The 17,110-nt window shown below is 35.1% G+C and overlaps 1 protein-coding gene across 7 annotated transcripts in view; it reads right to left on the bottom strand.

Moving 5' to 3' along the window:
- The window catches only part of LOC113232092 (V-type proton ATPase 116 kDa subunit a), a 42,245-nt gene that overhangs the window by 11,069 nt on the left and 14,066 nt on the right, over window positions 1-17,110 (bottom strand). For all 7 annotated transcript variants that reach the window (XM_026466720.1, XM_026466722.1, XM_026466723.1 and 4 more), the window contains 4 exons: window positions 8,270-8,396; window positions 7,506-7,682; window positions 1,180-1,392; window positions 161-311 (listed from right to left, as the gene is read on the bottom strand). In XM_026466720.1, the coding sequence (XP_026322505.1) occupies window positions 161-311; window positions 1,180-1,392; window positions 7,506-7,682; window positions 8,270-8,396 (668 nt within the window). The remainder of the gene's footprint in view (window positions 1-160; window positions 312-1,179; window positions 1,393-7,505; window positions 7,683-8,269; window positions 8,397-17,110) is intronic.

Below are 17,110 nucleotides of genomic sequence, written 5' to 3'. Positions count from 1 at the left end.
ACTGTCATTAAAAGAAAAAGTCAACTTTGGCGTTTAAAGTCGTATGAAAAGAAGTTTAAATTTGAAAAAGCGAGATTTTCGTTTAATGACTATTTTGTTTTGAACGTGCAATATAGTAACTGAATTATAGTAGAGCACATAGTAGGTATAAGATACTCACCTGGATTGACTTCCCGATAAGTAGCAACACCGTACGCGTAAATCAAGTTTTGGAAGGCGTTAGTGAACTTGTTGGTGCGGTTGTATGTCGGGGGGTCTTCTAACGTCTCCATTCGATTCAGGATCGGTGGTACTGAGCTGCCGCTGCGTTCCTACAAATTATTAATTTTGGTTAATAGGGATTTTTCTTCTCATTTAGTTTTATGTAATACAAGATTGCCACATGCTTACCGCTCTATACTCTAGCCAAATTCGATGTAGAATTAATGTCAACAAACATGCTTTTAGGGTTAGAGTTTTCATCTCAGACTGTTTTACAATTACCACAATTTCAATATTTTTCCTTGAAATTTGATTAGGCTATTGATAAATTTTGTTCAATAGAAGTTTCAAATCACTAGTAAAAATAACCAGTTATTAATTATTTACGAAACTGTGTCATCCCCAACGATTTATTTTTTTTGAAGGAAGAGATTGCAAACATTCCTGTTGAAGTAGTCATTCAAGTATAGAATCGGAAATTGATGCTGGATGAGATATGTCGTAAATGAATATATTGTTCCTTTTCCACCATTACTTACTGTCTAGCAGTAAATATTAATAGGTATCAAAAACTTAATCACTTTATTCATAAATCAACAGGTACTTTGTAAACTTCATAATGATTTTATTGGTAAGAGTTAATTCTCCATAACCCAACTACCTACTTAACTATTTGTATTCCTATAATCTAGCGCAAATAATGAGCATTGACAATAAAATGTTCTTTACACCTGCTATCATTGGTTGCCTAGCAACTTTTGTTATTAAACATTCCATATCGAATTTGGCTAGAGTATAGAAAGTACGCACTCAGTTTTGTTTTGAAAACAGACCAATAACTGTTTTCTATTTCTTACATAGTACTCAACCATACAAGTCCAGTGTAAGCTGACACATGACGCAACGTGGTATACAACAGAAGTTCGACAAGACCAGTTTGCACTGATCAAAACAAACAATAAAGGAGAGATCACTAACCGTTCCCCTCCTCAATGCCAGCTGAATAGTCTCAAGATCAAGAGCAGGCACCCAGCACTCAGCGATAAGACACTTTTGCGTAACATCTAAGTTAAACAAGTTGAGTGTATGATAAATGGCTTTGATCTTGCGCACTTTGACGAACCAGTTCTTGATGTTTTTAGCTGCCGCGACTAGGACGCGGTGTCGATGGTCATTGGTTTGTTGCAATACCTGAGGAAGAATAAATAACAGATTTGAAAGAGAAATTTTCGTTTGGGTTCGGCTTATTTTTACTGGCTAAAGCACCAAAACATTACTAAGGAACGAAAATAGAGCAAAATGATGACTTTTTAATTAGTTTAATAATATGTTCCACAGATAAAGTTTTACACTTGCGAAAGTTATCGACTAGTTTCATCTGAATATATTTAAACCTCTTTCCTGAAAAGTTATCACTTTGCAGATGTGGCCTTATTATATATACCAAATGGCGAATTGTCTAACTGTTATTAACAGACCAAAGGAAAAACTGACTTTTGTAGACGAAATTCTTCTGTTTGACTATTTAACAATTATCACCGTTTAACGTCGCTTTTTGTGGACTAAACTAGTTTTATAACATTGTTAACAAAGGCACAAAAACGGAAAAAGTCGCAGGTAAATGCTAATAAGTGACAAATAATGGATCGTATTTTTAGACTGAACTATGAAAACGTAACAATATACGAAGCAATGGCGCTGCAAGAGGTGAGAGATACTTTTTTTACCAGTTTACCTTAGGACCTGGCAGAATCGTCTGAACTGAACTGCGGCATAATGTTGAGTTAGGCCCTTTTTGCTATCACAACATACATAACTCTGCACCCCGACATACTCAGACCACACCCGCAAACCTAGCCTAGCCTTTTTCAGTATCATTACCATAAGTTTGTTTGTAATATACTGTGATTCAGCAAAGAGGAGTAATTTTCCAACTACCATAATTAAAAATTAATCTTTGTCTCAGGGTACATTACATTTTCCATACTGTTGCAGGGGACTATTACCCAGTAAGAATAAGACGTTAATTGCATAACTACAGGTAATTACATAAAGTTTTAAAATATTACATTGGTTTGTGCTCTATAGTCTAACAGTTAAAGTGTACAATATTATTTAAATGTTTCTTTTTTTATAATATTAAGTGACGGGACGAACAAGTCGTGCGCCTGATGGTAAGCTATCCACAACAGTTGCAATGCCATTCAGAGCTTTAAATCGCAAAGATCTGAGGGGCACTGCCACTGTGTCCGTCACCATGAGACATAAGTTGACCAGTCCCACGTGCCTGTAATTTCACCAGCACCCTTACCCTTCAAAACCGGAACACAGTAATGCTGACATTACTGTTTGTTGGCAGAAATAGGTAAGGTGGCAGTACTTCCCTGGACGAACTCTTTCACAAGGAGTTCTACTGCTACTGAGTTACGGGCAAAAGCAAGTTGTTCAATAAGGACACTATACTGCCCTCCTTATCATAAGATCATAACCAACGCAATCAAAGACAAGCAAAGACATTTTTAGCTAAATTGAGTTATTAACATATCTGGGATCAGCGACACGAGATCTACAACCTGCTCTAATCGGTTTTTTAATATCTTATTTAGTTTCAGTTTTATTGTTAAGCAAAATCAGAGTAATTGCCATTTTTTTAGGTAACAAAAAACTTTAGGTGCTAATATGTTGGTTGTGACAAGAACATTATAGAAATGGTCAATTTTTTAAAATCTAAAACGCACAAATTCATAGCCCTGCCATAGGGAAACCCTGTACACCGGATGCCATGGACACACACATGAATAACCATAACTTACACCCAAAATCACGAGAGAAATAACTGTAGGTCATATAAAGATTTCTTCCGGCCAGGGAATCGAACCCGAGACCTCAGCGTGCCACAGAGGCAGTTAAATAAAAAGTAATTTGTACGCTGTATAAATGAAGGTAAAATTTTCAATAAACAATTTTTATTATCAACACATTGTATATTATCGGCCGACATGCAAAACGGTGACGTAAGCTTTTGATATGGAGTTTATTAGGTGAGGAATTTAATTCCATGCCGACAGTTAAGTCAATGATTGAGCTATTAACCAGCCCTCGCAATCTTAGTTCATAAAGGCGTCGACTGTATTATACAGTACTATTTCCTAAAACATCAAGCAATCGGAGTTGTTCGTGTTTTTACGGAAATTGACGATAGCATTGCATTACCATCCTTCTAATGTTTAGTTTGACATTTTTCTCTCTCCTTTTTTCGTAATGAAATCAAAAGTTTACCATAACAATTTAGATATAAGATTAATACTCTGTTAATGCCACGGAAGAAAAAAAACAATGGACACTTCCATTGTTTTTTTTAAAGCCCCGATTACTATCAGAACCGATGTCGCCAAAAGTCGAACATTCTTAATTTGAAACACTACAAAATCTTGACATTGATTGGTCGTAGTTTCAAATTTAAAAAGAAATAACAAATTCTGGATTTACCGTTGGCATATCGTTGAAAGTTCAATACCATCAATAGGTACCTATTATTACAAGTTATAACGTTTTGATATTATATGGAAATTTCAATCAATGGATTAAATGAAAAACTAGCTGTTTATTGCGAACGAACGACGACGAATTACGGTTATTAATTTAGTTTTACAAACAAGAAGCGACCATATTGCAGGAGTAAAAGCTTTACTTTCGTTTCTTGCAACAAAAAAATATTTCGATAAACAGGAAATTGAAATATTATTGAAATAAGACTTTCCGATGTTATGAAATACCATCTTGTGTGGTGCGCCTATGATTTTTGCACTCTAAACAGCACTATAAGGAATTTTTCTAGGATTTTATATAGCGAAAATGGCGGACTGAGCTCAGATAGGTCTTTCGAGGCCTATAGTTGGCATGCGTCAGACGCTGACTAACCACTTCTACTGTTTTTATTGTTCTGTGGTTAATGCATAGTAGAATAAGAGCAAGTATAACTCCGCGCTAACGTCGCAGCGCGGCTTGTATGTGTGCGCGCCCTGTAAGGATGCACACATTTACATAACTTAAGGGTTGTAAGCGTTGCACAACACTAGTCGTCTCAACTCGCCTTTGTACGCGTGTGCGTTCGTACACAGCGCGCGACGGTTGTATACACATACAAGCTGCGCTGTTATTTTGTACGGAGTTGCGATACTTGTTTCATTCTACTATGGTTAATGTGACGATTCATTTTTAATTACTAGATGAAAAGCACATCACGTTTGACATTTTAACTTTGGAGTGTTCTTATCGAAAGTTGAATTTAAATCTTCAATGCCAAGCTTGAGCTTGTACATTTGTGAAAATAATGCAAAACCCAAAGCGAGTAATATGGGTCAATTCAATCACCTTATTTAATTATAATATCAATTACTTAGGAAATTTTCTATACTATGGGTACCAGAACAACGGTATTAACTCCGACAGGCACTATAACCAGAAACCAGAAAATTGTTCATTTCACATATTGGTCGTACCGGGAATTGAAACCGGGACCGCCTCATTCAGAGCGCACAGTGCAAACCGTTGGAGCATCGAGGTCGTCAAAAATAATAGTGTCATTGTCTTGTAATGTATTTAAAGTGTATCAAATGTAAGTTAAACTGTATAAGGTGCCTTAACCCGCAGACAGGCACATTTTAGAAATTAGTCACTTAAATAGTGAAAGATATTGTTGTGTATATAGGGTTATTTGCTAGATCCCAGAAACCTCTCAGGACTATATTACTAACATAATAAACAACAACTTTGTTCTTATACTTGTTAGGCATCTCTCCGCTATGAAGATCGCCGTTTTCTATTAAAATGGGGTGAGTGCAAGGTAGGCGATCTTCAAAGCGGAGGGATGCCTAACAGACTTTTTACGAAACATAATAAATTTAACAAAAACAAACTTTTACATGTTTGTTTTACTATTTAACATTTTTTTTAGATCTCTATTCGGTAGGGAGATAGTAAGTTCAAACGTGGAAGGGCCCTCTCCGACGATACCAACCCCCACTCTTGCGTTTTGCATCGGACTGGTATTTACGTTAGCGCTTTCTTTTATTACCGCACAGAGTTGTCACCGTTTACAGCGATCTATTCGAATAGTTTTATTTGTGTACGAAAGTAAAATTTGATCAATTATTGAAAATCATATAACAAAAGTTGTTGTTTATGATGTTAGTAATATAGTTGTAGTAGCGAGGTTGGTAATATTTTAAAAATAACCCTGTATATTTGTCATTTATTATGAGTAACCTGAATTGGCCTGGAATCGAAGTAAAAAACAACATTCATTGTAATTTTGATGTTAACTATTTATGGACTGACCCAATAAAAGATGTGAAACTGTTTTTTCGGATTTAAATCGCGCATATTTGTTTTTTTTCATACAAACCAGCGTATTTACAGGTCCATGTCCCATAAAAACCCGTGACGCGAGACCTGTAGGGCTAGCACGATAGGGCGCGAATGGCGCGAGAGCGACATAAAGCGGGAGATACTGCTATACTCCCATAGATAATAGCAATATCTCGCGCTTCTATATCTCTCTCGCGCAAGTCGCGCCCTATCGCGCAAGCCCTACTGTAAAGGCCCATTTAGATGGAGAGAGTTTATCGCACGCTTCGTGACGAAAAATCGTACGCGATTATCATAAGAAATAATCGCCATAACATTATCGTATCATAATGTTTACATTCAGGCAAGAACTAAAATCTCGCCTACCATTATGACATAAGAGATTCGCAAGCAACTAAATCGCCTCCTCGACTGTTTACACAGAGAAATATGTAGTAAGGAGATTCTTGCTTACGAGTTTTCGACTTGTCTAAACACGATCTCGTATGACATTTTTTCAAGTTCATACGATTATCGTACCAATCGGTTCGAACCGTTTTGAGTGCGAGAATTGCCATTCGAGTTCAGTGATTACTGCGGTATTGACTATGAATATATCAAAATGACGCAAAAATCATTCAAATTTGGAACTGCTGATAATATTAAGTTCTTTGCACTGTATAGAAATATATATATTTTTTAATTTTTTTTTGAAATTTAAAATTTTATTTAACCCCTTTTTTTCCTTTTCGTTTCCTTAATTCTTGTCTTAGAAAAGCAGTGATAATCAAAACACCCTCGCGCACTGTACTCATGTAGAAATGGCTGGCACAAAAACTCGAAATACGATTTTTGCTTTCAAGTTATGTTTACACGGAGACGTTCAATATTGGAAGGCGAGGCGATTATCGCTCACGTGGAAGGGCGAATCGCGAATGTTTAAACGAGGAAAGCTTTTTATATTCTTTCGATAATCGTATCTTCGAGACGACAAAACTCTCTCCATCTAAATGGGCCTTAATAGCGGCACTTCACGTGGCTATTTGCTATTGGATGTTTGATGTACTTGGAAAAATATTTGACCTCGCCGCCCACTTATGCAAGATAACAAAATTTCAGCGCCCACCACCACAAAAAATAACTAAAACACGTATTTTTTACATTAACACAATAATTACAAAGAAAAACATTGTAGTGCAGTTCATATAGATAACTCAGGTTTTTTTTTAGATCGCTCGCGTGTATAAAGGTAGAAGATTAGCAACTGTATCGCTACTGCATCGGGTTTGTATCGCTGATAAAAATGTCGTGTGAAACCGCTCTAAAATTGGAAAAAGCCTGCTTATTTGTGTAGCAATCGGGAAAACCTAAGTACTCGACCAATAAAAGAAGTTAACCTTTTAAATTCCGTAATCAAGGTTTCAATTAAATTTTCCGTTGTTTGCTATTCAATTACCTGAACGTAGGTAACTAATTTATAGATACCTTGTGTCAATGCCGTATACAGCTGGAGGCAATAAAATGGCACGGTTTAATAAGATATCTAAACACAGTATTACATATTTACTTCGTGTATTTCACTTCAAATGGACCTATTTTTTGGTCACTTGATGTTCAACTTGTGATCCTAATTTGTTTCGTACGTAATCCAGATCCCACCATTAATATAAATATAAAAGAGGGGGGAACTTCAGAACACGAGTACGTGGATCTAAATAACAAAAATGCAAGTTGCTAACTTCAAGAAAATTTCATAATAAAAATTTGTTTTGTTCGCCGTCTCCATGTGTCCCAAACTATCTGTGTGTATCTGTGTGTGCAAACTATCTAGAAGGCCAAGTTTACAAGAAAATTATTCGAAGAGTTTTCGTGGTGCTGACTCCCAATAGGTCATCCGACCGAATAAGATAACCACTGTTTCCATCAGTATACATAGCAATTGCGAAACTACTCACGGTATGCAAATCCTCAATTCTGGTCATAACCCCCATGGCCATCTCGCGCCTGTCGGCCGGCGATTCCGGGCATGGGTAAAGAGTAGCGCGAAAGCCCTCGCAGATCTTCTTGACGCGGGTCTTCAGCTGATCTCCTTGGAAGAAAATGATGAACACCGACTTGTACACTTCGTCCGACTGGAAATAATAACCAGTTATTTAAGCTTGTAATAGAAGATGGAAAAATTATCCTAATGATTTTTTAATCTTTTGAAATTTACGTATAATTAATTTATTATGGTCTAAAATATATCAAAGTAGTTCTTTCTAGGTGGAACATCATTCAACATATCGTCGGTGTGCGGTAGAAAGGGCAAAAGTGCCATTTCGAAAAAAAATTCAAGGGAGCGTGTTTTAGGTCTTAACGACTGTTTGAAAATATTTACGTAATGTTTTAAAATTCAATTTTGGTTTTAATTAAGTTTAACTTTTAAAATTGAATTTAAAACAGGACGCACATATTTTAAAGCAGAAAAACTAAAACATGCACCCCAGATAAATTTTTCAAAGTGGTGCTTTCGCCTTTTCTATAAAACGGCGACGATATTAATTCATTATGGTATTTCAAATTTTAAGGAAATCCACATTGCTAGCGTAAGATCCTGGATCACAAACAGTAAAAACATGAACAGTATATAAGAATTTGATGCATTAAATGTAGAATCTCTAGGACACTAGCAAATATATAGAATCAGTCCATCTAGGTCGATTCCGTGATTACTTACTGAGGATGGATCTTCGAGGGCTGTGTCAATAGGCGCCTGTCGCAGGAAGACATTGCCACGACACGCTCGCCACAGCATGCGTTCGAAGGCAGGCAGCCGCTCGCGCAGGATCACGCCCGCCACAAAACTATACAGCAATTCATATTAGCTGTGATATATTGATGATTTTTTGTTACTATTGAGGATGTCAAGAGCAATCTCATAACTTATTAAAATCATATGTTTTGTTTATGTTGCAGTTAATTGTCAGGATGAAGTTTTGTGCGTGTTTGAAGTGGCAGGGTGGTATTTACGTGCAATAGGTTTTGTTTTTAAAAATTAAAACTTAAAGATATTTAATACTAGTGAAGTGAGGTTGCTCTCACCATGTACCTCACTACATTGTGTTAAAATAAATATGGAAGGAAAGTTACCCAAATATACAAAAGATGCTGAGAAAATAATACAATGAAGCAAAAAAGGGAAACTCAATCTAAATCTATTCTATTTACTTATCTATTCATAACTCTATGTACAGAGAGTTGCAGCTTGCAAAAAGAGGTTTTAGTTTTACAATCTGCAACTTCAGGGGACATTAATAATGCGGAAAAAATAACCTTCAATAGTAAAACTTACCTAATACAATTACAATTATTAGTATATAATAAACAGTTATTAACTATTGGTCACCAGTTTAGTTAACAGTTTACATAACTGAAAAAATAAATAAAAGTTTCATAAAAAATAATTTTATTATTATTTACGTGGTTTTGTTCTTCGTTCTGAATCCATTTTTATATCGACAACACATGGTATATCTTTTTTCTACCTTATACTCTTAAAAGTAGTGAGAAATATTCGCATTTAATATTAATAACTTTACCATCACGTGTAACATCAGTGAACTTAATATCATCATTCTTTAAACATAAAAGGTACTTAAATATTACAAAATTACAATTTTAAGTCAATTACACTACTTCCTACTGTATTTGCATTCACTCATAGAACAATACGTGTTCAAACAAATTCTTTGTGTTATTAAAATAGAAAAAGTTATATAATTGTGAGGTATCAAGAACTTGTCGATTGGCGTCAAGATAACGAACAAGGATATAATCGTGATTAGACAGAAGCACGACGTTATTATTATAACAATTATTATTATATCACAATTATATGAGCTACTTGATTCTAGGCTTGATGTTCAGGAAAAATATCGAGTGTTGGATCATGGAAAAATTCCATTTTATTTTGACAAAAACATATTTCTCTGAAAAATGAATATTTTTCCGGGTATTTTTCCTTTAATTTTCAACATTTGACGTTGACACCTATGAAAAGTTGATACTGAACGAAAACGATTATTGTATTTATTATTTATGAATAATGTATTGTATTACAACGAAATTTTTTCTAAGTTCTCCACTATTTGGAATTTTTCGGAAAATTACCCAACAGTAGTGTAGATGTACGTTATTTTTTACATTAAATTCATCTTTACACGACGTACCTACCATAACACGGTTCGACTGTTGACTGTACAAAGTCCGTCCATAGCGCCACTAAGGGCTTCAGGTAACAAGATCTTTATTGTTTTTAATTAGCTAAAGGTATAGACCACGTGATATATAATGATGATATACAATGGCATGAAACACGAATTAACGTTTAACGTTTCTAAGTACAGGCACATGGGACTTGTCAACTTATGTCTCAGTGTCACGGGCGCAGCGGCAGTGCCCCTCAGATCTTTGCGATTTAAACAGTTGCAGTGCCACTCAAAGCTGTAGCTTACCAACAGGCACACTATTTGTTCGTCCCGTCACTTAATATTATAAAAAATTTCATTTGTTATAAAATTAAATAAAACTTTGAGCTTACTTTGTAATATAAGTACGTTTTGTAAATACGAAAAACTTGCTTAGCCCGCCATTTTCGCTTAGTCTAAGTCAAAGTTCGTTTTATAAATGACGCTATCAGCGTAAAAGTGGTGTAACCCGCATTAATTCTTTTTTTATAATTTTTTTGATACGTGTGAAGGATCATTGTGACGCGGACGTATAAATAATTGTCAGCCTGTAACAAGAATCAAGCAGTACTTGAATAAGGTGTACTCTCAGTGATATTGTCTATTGTACTTGTATTATATCTGTAATAAGTGTAATATTGTACATTGAAGCCGACCTTCCGTCAGCTGTAACAGCAATTTATTGTGCATTTGTGTAAGGAGATAATAAATGTGATAAGTTACTCGTAACTGTCATAATTTTTCCACAATAAATACGCTGATAAAAACGACTATCCTCCATAATGTGAGTGCTACTTGATTGATGGAAATCTATAAATCAAAATATCCAGATAATTTATTTGATAAAGTTTAAAACATCGGTCACAAGTCATTTTTATAGTATAAGCCAAAACTTGTGTAACTTTCTTTACGATTAACACATATTGACAGTATGTACGAGTGCTTTAACACACTACCCTACTTGCTTCTAGCAGTGGGCGTCACATGCAGATTTTTTAAATATTTTTTCTTTGGTGCTTACATGGGGCATATGACATACATAGCAAACTCTTTTACAAACTTAAGCGACGAAATGTATAGTCACTAGAACACTGGGTTTTACACTTTAGATTATGGACTACCTTGTACGAAGTTATCTTTCTTTTCAAATTTTATAAAAGTTCTTTTTCATTTTTAAATAGGATATTTAACTAAATCTATTTCATTTCAATGTTGTACATAATTCTTCCAAGCTAAAGAGTATTATAGTATAAAATTACTATTAAGTATCGTACATAGTTTGAGAACAGTTATTGTGTCTAAATAAATAAATATAGTTGATCTCAAATCTTAAGTGCAAAGTTTGATGTCTGTTGCCTATGTATCATTTTAAATAGTTATTTGGTATGTAACGTTATTTTGTAAGTCTATAGTATATTACATAACGCAGCTTAAGAATGAAAGTGGCCCAACACAAAATTTCAAGTTTTTGGGAACACGCGAAATAAGTTTTGAAGTTGTGATATTATCACATTATTTCATTTACTATTCTTGAAGCACAGGCAATGGCCTAGTCAGTTCTAGAAAACAATGATGAAACATTCAGCTTTATATCCTCAAAAAATGTTACTGATAATTTTAATATTTAACAATTGAGAAATATAATTTACATAAACTAGTCGCTATAAGGTCACTTTTTACTGTACTTTTTTGTTGTCATTTGACCTAACAATTAAGTCTCTTTGTTTATAATTTAACATCCACCTGTACAATTAGTACTTTTTACCAAAAATACAGATTCTCCTAGTTCAGGTACATGTGTCATACTTTACATTAATTCGCATAATTAGTATTTCGTTTTTTAAATTTTTATTGAATTGATATTAAATTACTTTTTGTGATATTATTCCACTAGTTTGTTATAATTATTAATACAAAGATCGAACACTCAGAAAAAATTCCTTCGATCCGGCCGGATTCGAACCGACGCGAACGTGTCGATGTCTTACTAATGTCTACGATGTCTTACGACAACGTAGTGACGACGTAATATTTAATTATTCCTTTAAACAATTTTATTATAATTTACTTATTTATTTTCAACAGCTACGCAACAAATTATTTATGGTCGTTTTAATTGTGAAAGAGAGTCCTCGAGTAATAAAGTTGCGTTTGATGAAAATTTAATGATAATTTTCGGAACGAAATCAGCTTATTTGCTAATCTGCCATTCTTTCACCAACAGTGGTGGCGTGTTGGTTTTACAGATACAGATTCAACACTAAATGCGGCTTTTACATACCGACGCGGAAGTGGAATTTTAAACATATCAAAGAGAACCAAACAGGGTATTGTGACGATGTGACCTCCTTCCATCGCCATCCCACCTTTTTATCTCCTTTTCTCTGATTCCTGGCCACTTGTTTTCGAATGTTGAATCGTTCTTTAGTTCCTATGCCTCGTCATTCTCATTTTGTTCCACTCCGCGTCACTCGCTGCTTAATCGCTGAAGCGAGCAGAGCTGCTCGTCTAATTTTGATTCTTATACCAGTTCCCAAACTAAATCACGTGCCAATTTTAATACCAATCTAACCTAGTAATATTGTATAACTCGGTCTTTCGGGGTAAGTCTGTCTCACGTTTTTTGTACTTAAGTAGGGTGTGTTTTGTAGCCGTGTACCTGTTTTTATACACTTTTCTTGTTACAGCCTTTCTTTTTCTTTCAACTTTATGAAATAAATTATCGGAGTATTCTATTTTATTGCCGTGAAACTTGGTCATGGCACACTAGCGGTTTACAACATCTTCAAGAGTATGTGCCATTCGAGCCTTGTTGAGTCGCTTCTAAATTAACATCCATACGAACAATATTTTTTAGTCGTTTTACGGTATAAAATATTTTTTGTTCTTAGGTCATTTTCATTCTAAAGGTGCGATAATTAACGTTAACTTATTATTAAATCTAAGTATCTGCGTCACTGAGTTTCAATAATACATGTATTTACTTAAAGTTCCAGCACTGGTCTTGTAAATACCGGTACTTATTAGTGAAATTTCAGTAGTTTTGGTACCGGTTTATTGTCAAGTTTTCCTTTAAAAGCTCTATAATTTACATTTTGTGTTAGAAAATAAACTATGAAAATTTTAATTTATTTATATTGTTCACATCTTAAATGTTCGTTTACATCTCTACTAATGTTGTGTAAAACACACATCGTTATAAAAATTTACTTCAGTATTTTTTTTACATTCATGGACAATAAGTATAATTTTATTCATGCTGTACGTAGACTTTATTTCCTTTAATTATAATAGCATTGATAAGTTACGACACGATGCATGCCAAATTTGTATGAGGAATCATTTCTTGCATTTTTTAAAATTGTGTTAGATCTTTGTACCTAGGCTTAATATTTTGACAGGCCGTCTGCATACAGATTATCTTAACAGAAATAAAGATTGAAAGCTATCATGCGAAAGTTCATAAAATATGTAAATGTTATAATTATCAGAGAAAAGTAAATCAGAAAGGCCTCCGTAAAAATTCTACCAATTAAATATCCTAGCTAAACTACACCCGAGTGATAAAATAATAACCGAAAAATAATTTCTCTATTATCTGGGCCGAAGCAAATACTTATCAACTTCATTTATATTGAAATAATAAATTCGCCGATTTCATAAACAAATACCTAAATGGGATTGATAAATAATTTTCAACTTTTTAGTAGGTACGTGCCTTTTTCGAACATGATTTGTTATTTTTTGTTTAATTAATTTAATTGGTTATGAATGTTACATTCCGATATCGCGTGAATATTGTGACTAATGCTATATGTGCGATGGCGCCTACGCGCAACGATGCGATGATGGAAAGGTTTACGACGAAATTGTTACTTTATATTTACATTACAGTGGCGAATTCGCAAATTCATGGCAAAATCTTTTAATTATCACAGAGAGTGAATAACATAATACTCCTTTTGGCCCCGCCGTTGTTATAATCTTGACATGTCAAATAAGTACTATCAACAAACTCAACGCAATTCCACCTGAAGAGCGGTTAAACACGTTACTTTTAGCGACGCGTCTGCAACGATTCAGTCTTGATGAAGTCGCTAATCGTCTATCTTTACACACATGTACTACTAAAGCAGCGATACAATCGCGATGCAAACACGATGTAAACGCAATGCACATTTTTAATGATTCAACTTAAGCGACTGCAACGAAGCAGTCGCGCGTTGGCATCAATGCAACGACCTATAAATCTCAAATGTATTCCTATCTCTCTCAAATCTCTCTATGTATCTCAAATGTAAATGTATCAATGCAATCGCGCGTTCATATCGCTGTTAAAAGTCGCCAAAACGCTTACGGCTAAAAGTAAACTCATTCAAAAATATGGGAATTACCGACAAAGAGGAAAAAACAACATTCTTTGGTGTAAGAATGTACACTCACTCATCTTTGCTTCAATTTCGTATTCAAATAAATTAATAAGCTTAATTAATTATTGTAACAACATAATTAATGAGTCCAATTTCATCCATTCGGGTTTGCACGTGCAAATGAAAAAGGTTTGATGTACTTTTGCGTCAAAGAACAACCCTACGTTCATGTAGGTTTGTGTAGATTTAGTAACTGTAACCTTTAGTTTTATTTTCTGGTAATCAGAATATATTGTGTACATAGTACTGATATACATTACCATTATAAGAAAGCTGTATATTTAAGCATGGTTCACTGCTGCAATCAACTATAAATGTTTTGGTGAAATTACAGGCACATGGGACTTGTCAACTTATGTCTCAGGGTGACACGCACAGTGTCAGTACCTATCAGATCTTTGGAACTCTGAATGGCACTGCAACTGTTATTTATAGGCGTGTAGCTTACCACCAGGCGCACGACTTGTTGCACGATTTGATCTTCCTGTCACATGATATTATTATTTTACGTATTAAATCGCGATGAAAAGATTTTCCTTCTAATGGTGACAACATCGACCGAGGTTTCGTCATGGAACAAAATCTGCACAACCACTGGTAGGCGTCCAGATCTGTACGAACCGAAGAAAACTTAACAAAATATTGGAAAGTTATAAGTTATAGTAATGAACGTCTATGGGGTCACAATTAATAACTATTCGAAGAGCTTAAACATGTTAAGAGCTTTTTACGTTAATAACAAATAATGCACACATTCATAGACTAGCACTAGGGAAGCCCTGTATCACGGGTGCCATGGACACACACATAGACAACCACAAATTACACCCAAACTCACGAGAGAAATAATTGTAGGGCATAGAAATATTTCGGGACCTCTGCGTGGCAATCCAGCATGGTAACCGTTCGTTCACGGAAGCAGTTTACTATATATACTAGGATAATAATAAAGTGCCAGTAAATCACACTAATTGACACCTTAACCTTGACATTTCAAGTCACAACTATGAAGTTTATGAGTTTACTGTACTATAAGAAAGAGAGTAACGACATTAGTTAACTCCTGGGCATTACCTAGACCATAGTTTCCCAAAGTGGTATCTACCGCCAGTGAGCGTAGAAGAGGCGGTAGGGGCCTCGGAAGCAATTGGGGGGCGATGATGCTGATCAGGGTGTGCTACCATTTGAAAGAAAAAAAACCTTGAATTGTCTATATAAACCACACCACAAACATATTTTTTTCCCTGTAAATTTTTGTGTTAATATAAAAAAAATATGTTTTAAATTATTTTTTTGGGGTGGTGGGCGTTGAAATCAGCCATTCAGACCAGAAGAAGACACAGCAGAGCTGATTTAAAAAAATTAGATAACGCTTGACGGCTGTACAACTATTATTCATATACATATTCATCACAATATTACATCATACATTCTCTACAAGAGATAGCGCCTCTTCACTTTGGCAGTATTCCAAGTCCGTCTGTTAACGATTTATATTTACCATCTGGAGACTGGAGACCAGTAAACTTTCAAGAATATAATATTACTTTATGTCATTAAAACGCTGAGACGTAATTACGTTTTCCGCTTATTCCACACTTTAAGGTAGAGTCTAAAGTCTGCTGGGTAAACTGAACTTTAAGAGTGGGGGATATTAAAAGCGATTTTGGACCGTAATTGCTAATGAAGTGATAAGTGTGACAGATAATCGCCCTAATTACCTGAATCTGAAAGTAGGGAATTCCTTGTACTACGAGTACCACAGTCTTTACCAATTTTTAACATACAAAACTCAAACAGTTGATTGGACTATTCTTATGTGCAGATGAAAAATATTATCGCACTCGTAAATGATATATGGGGTAAGTTTCTTCTTTATTTTTATAGCAGTATCTACTTTTTAACGCTCATTTATGTGGTTTTACAAGAGTAGCATATACCTACAAAATATCGGTATTAAATTTATGTTTTTCCTTATACGCATGCTCGTATAACGAACCAGTCAACAGGTAAAGATTCTCGTCTGATGTATAAGCCAATCCACATCTAACCACATGTTTTTATGGAAGTAAAACTGTTTTATATCTATCCAGTCGCAATAGTCGCAACGTTTTTTGATAGTGCTTTTAGCACTATCTTATATATTCGATACTTTTAGAATCGTGGCTAAGTCAAGGCTCATCAATGTTCACTGACGCACATGAAACGTTTTAACAAAGATTTTACTGAACGCAGAGTTTTCCTAGTCATGTACCTCTCTCAAAATGTCAAAGAGCCCACGGAAAAGATAAAAAACTAGGTTTAGCTTTAACTAGCTTATATTATTGATTGAGATTAAACTTTACTTAATGATTAGTTAGTGCGACGGTTGTTGTTCTGTTAGGTAGGCTCGCCATGGACCCCGGCGTTCATCACACGGACTCCTTACGGGTTCATGGACCACAGGTTAAAAAACCCTGCTCTAACGTATTTGACTTACAAAGACAGAAGTAAGTCAATGTACCAATCAATTTTAGAACTTTTATCTCTTCTATTATATGCCACAGTAGCTTTATCAACAAGTATAATTATAATACAGGTCAATCGCCTAACGGAGTCACCGCACTTGTTGTCGCGGAATCACATTCAGAAAAAGCTTTAAGTCCATGCAATAAGAGCGAAAAAGTCTCGCTTCGGTTCGGACGACATGACAGGTTGGCGACGAATCGGCTTCCAGCGAATTTCCGAACACGTAAATCAGAAATTCGCCGATGGCGGCCAAACTCGAGAGTCGACGGCTTTATGTGATTGCCGATTCCGCATCGATAAAGGTGGACTCACGATGTACAAATTCTAGCAATATACATATTGCAGCAATTTATCGCGCTGCGCGATATATCCTTGGGATGATCAATCAGGAGA

The sequence above is a fragment of the Hyposmocoma kahamanoa genome, unplaced genomic scaffold, assembly GCF_003589595.1.
Source record: "Hyposmocoma kahamanoa isolate Upper Pololo Valley unplaced genomic scaffold, ASM358959v1 66, whole genome shotgun sequence".
In the NCBI taxonomy this organism is placed as follows: domain Eukaryota; kingdom Metazoa; phylum Arthropoda; class Insecta; order Lepidoptera; family Cosmopterigidae; genus Hyposmocoma; species Hyposmocoma kahamanoa.
Note: the sequence above shows the minus strand (reverse complement) of the source record. Positions and strands in the feature narration are given on the sequence as shown.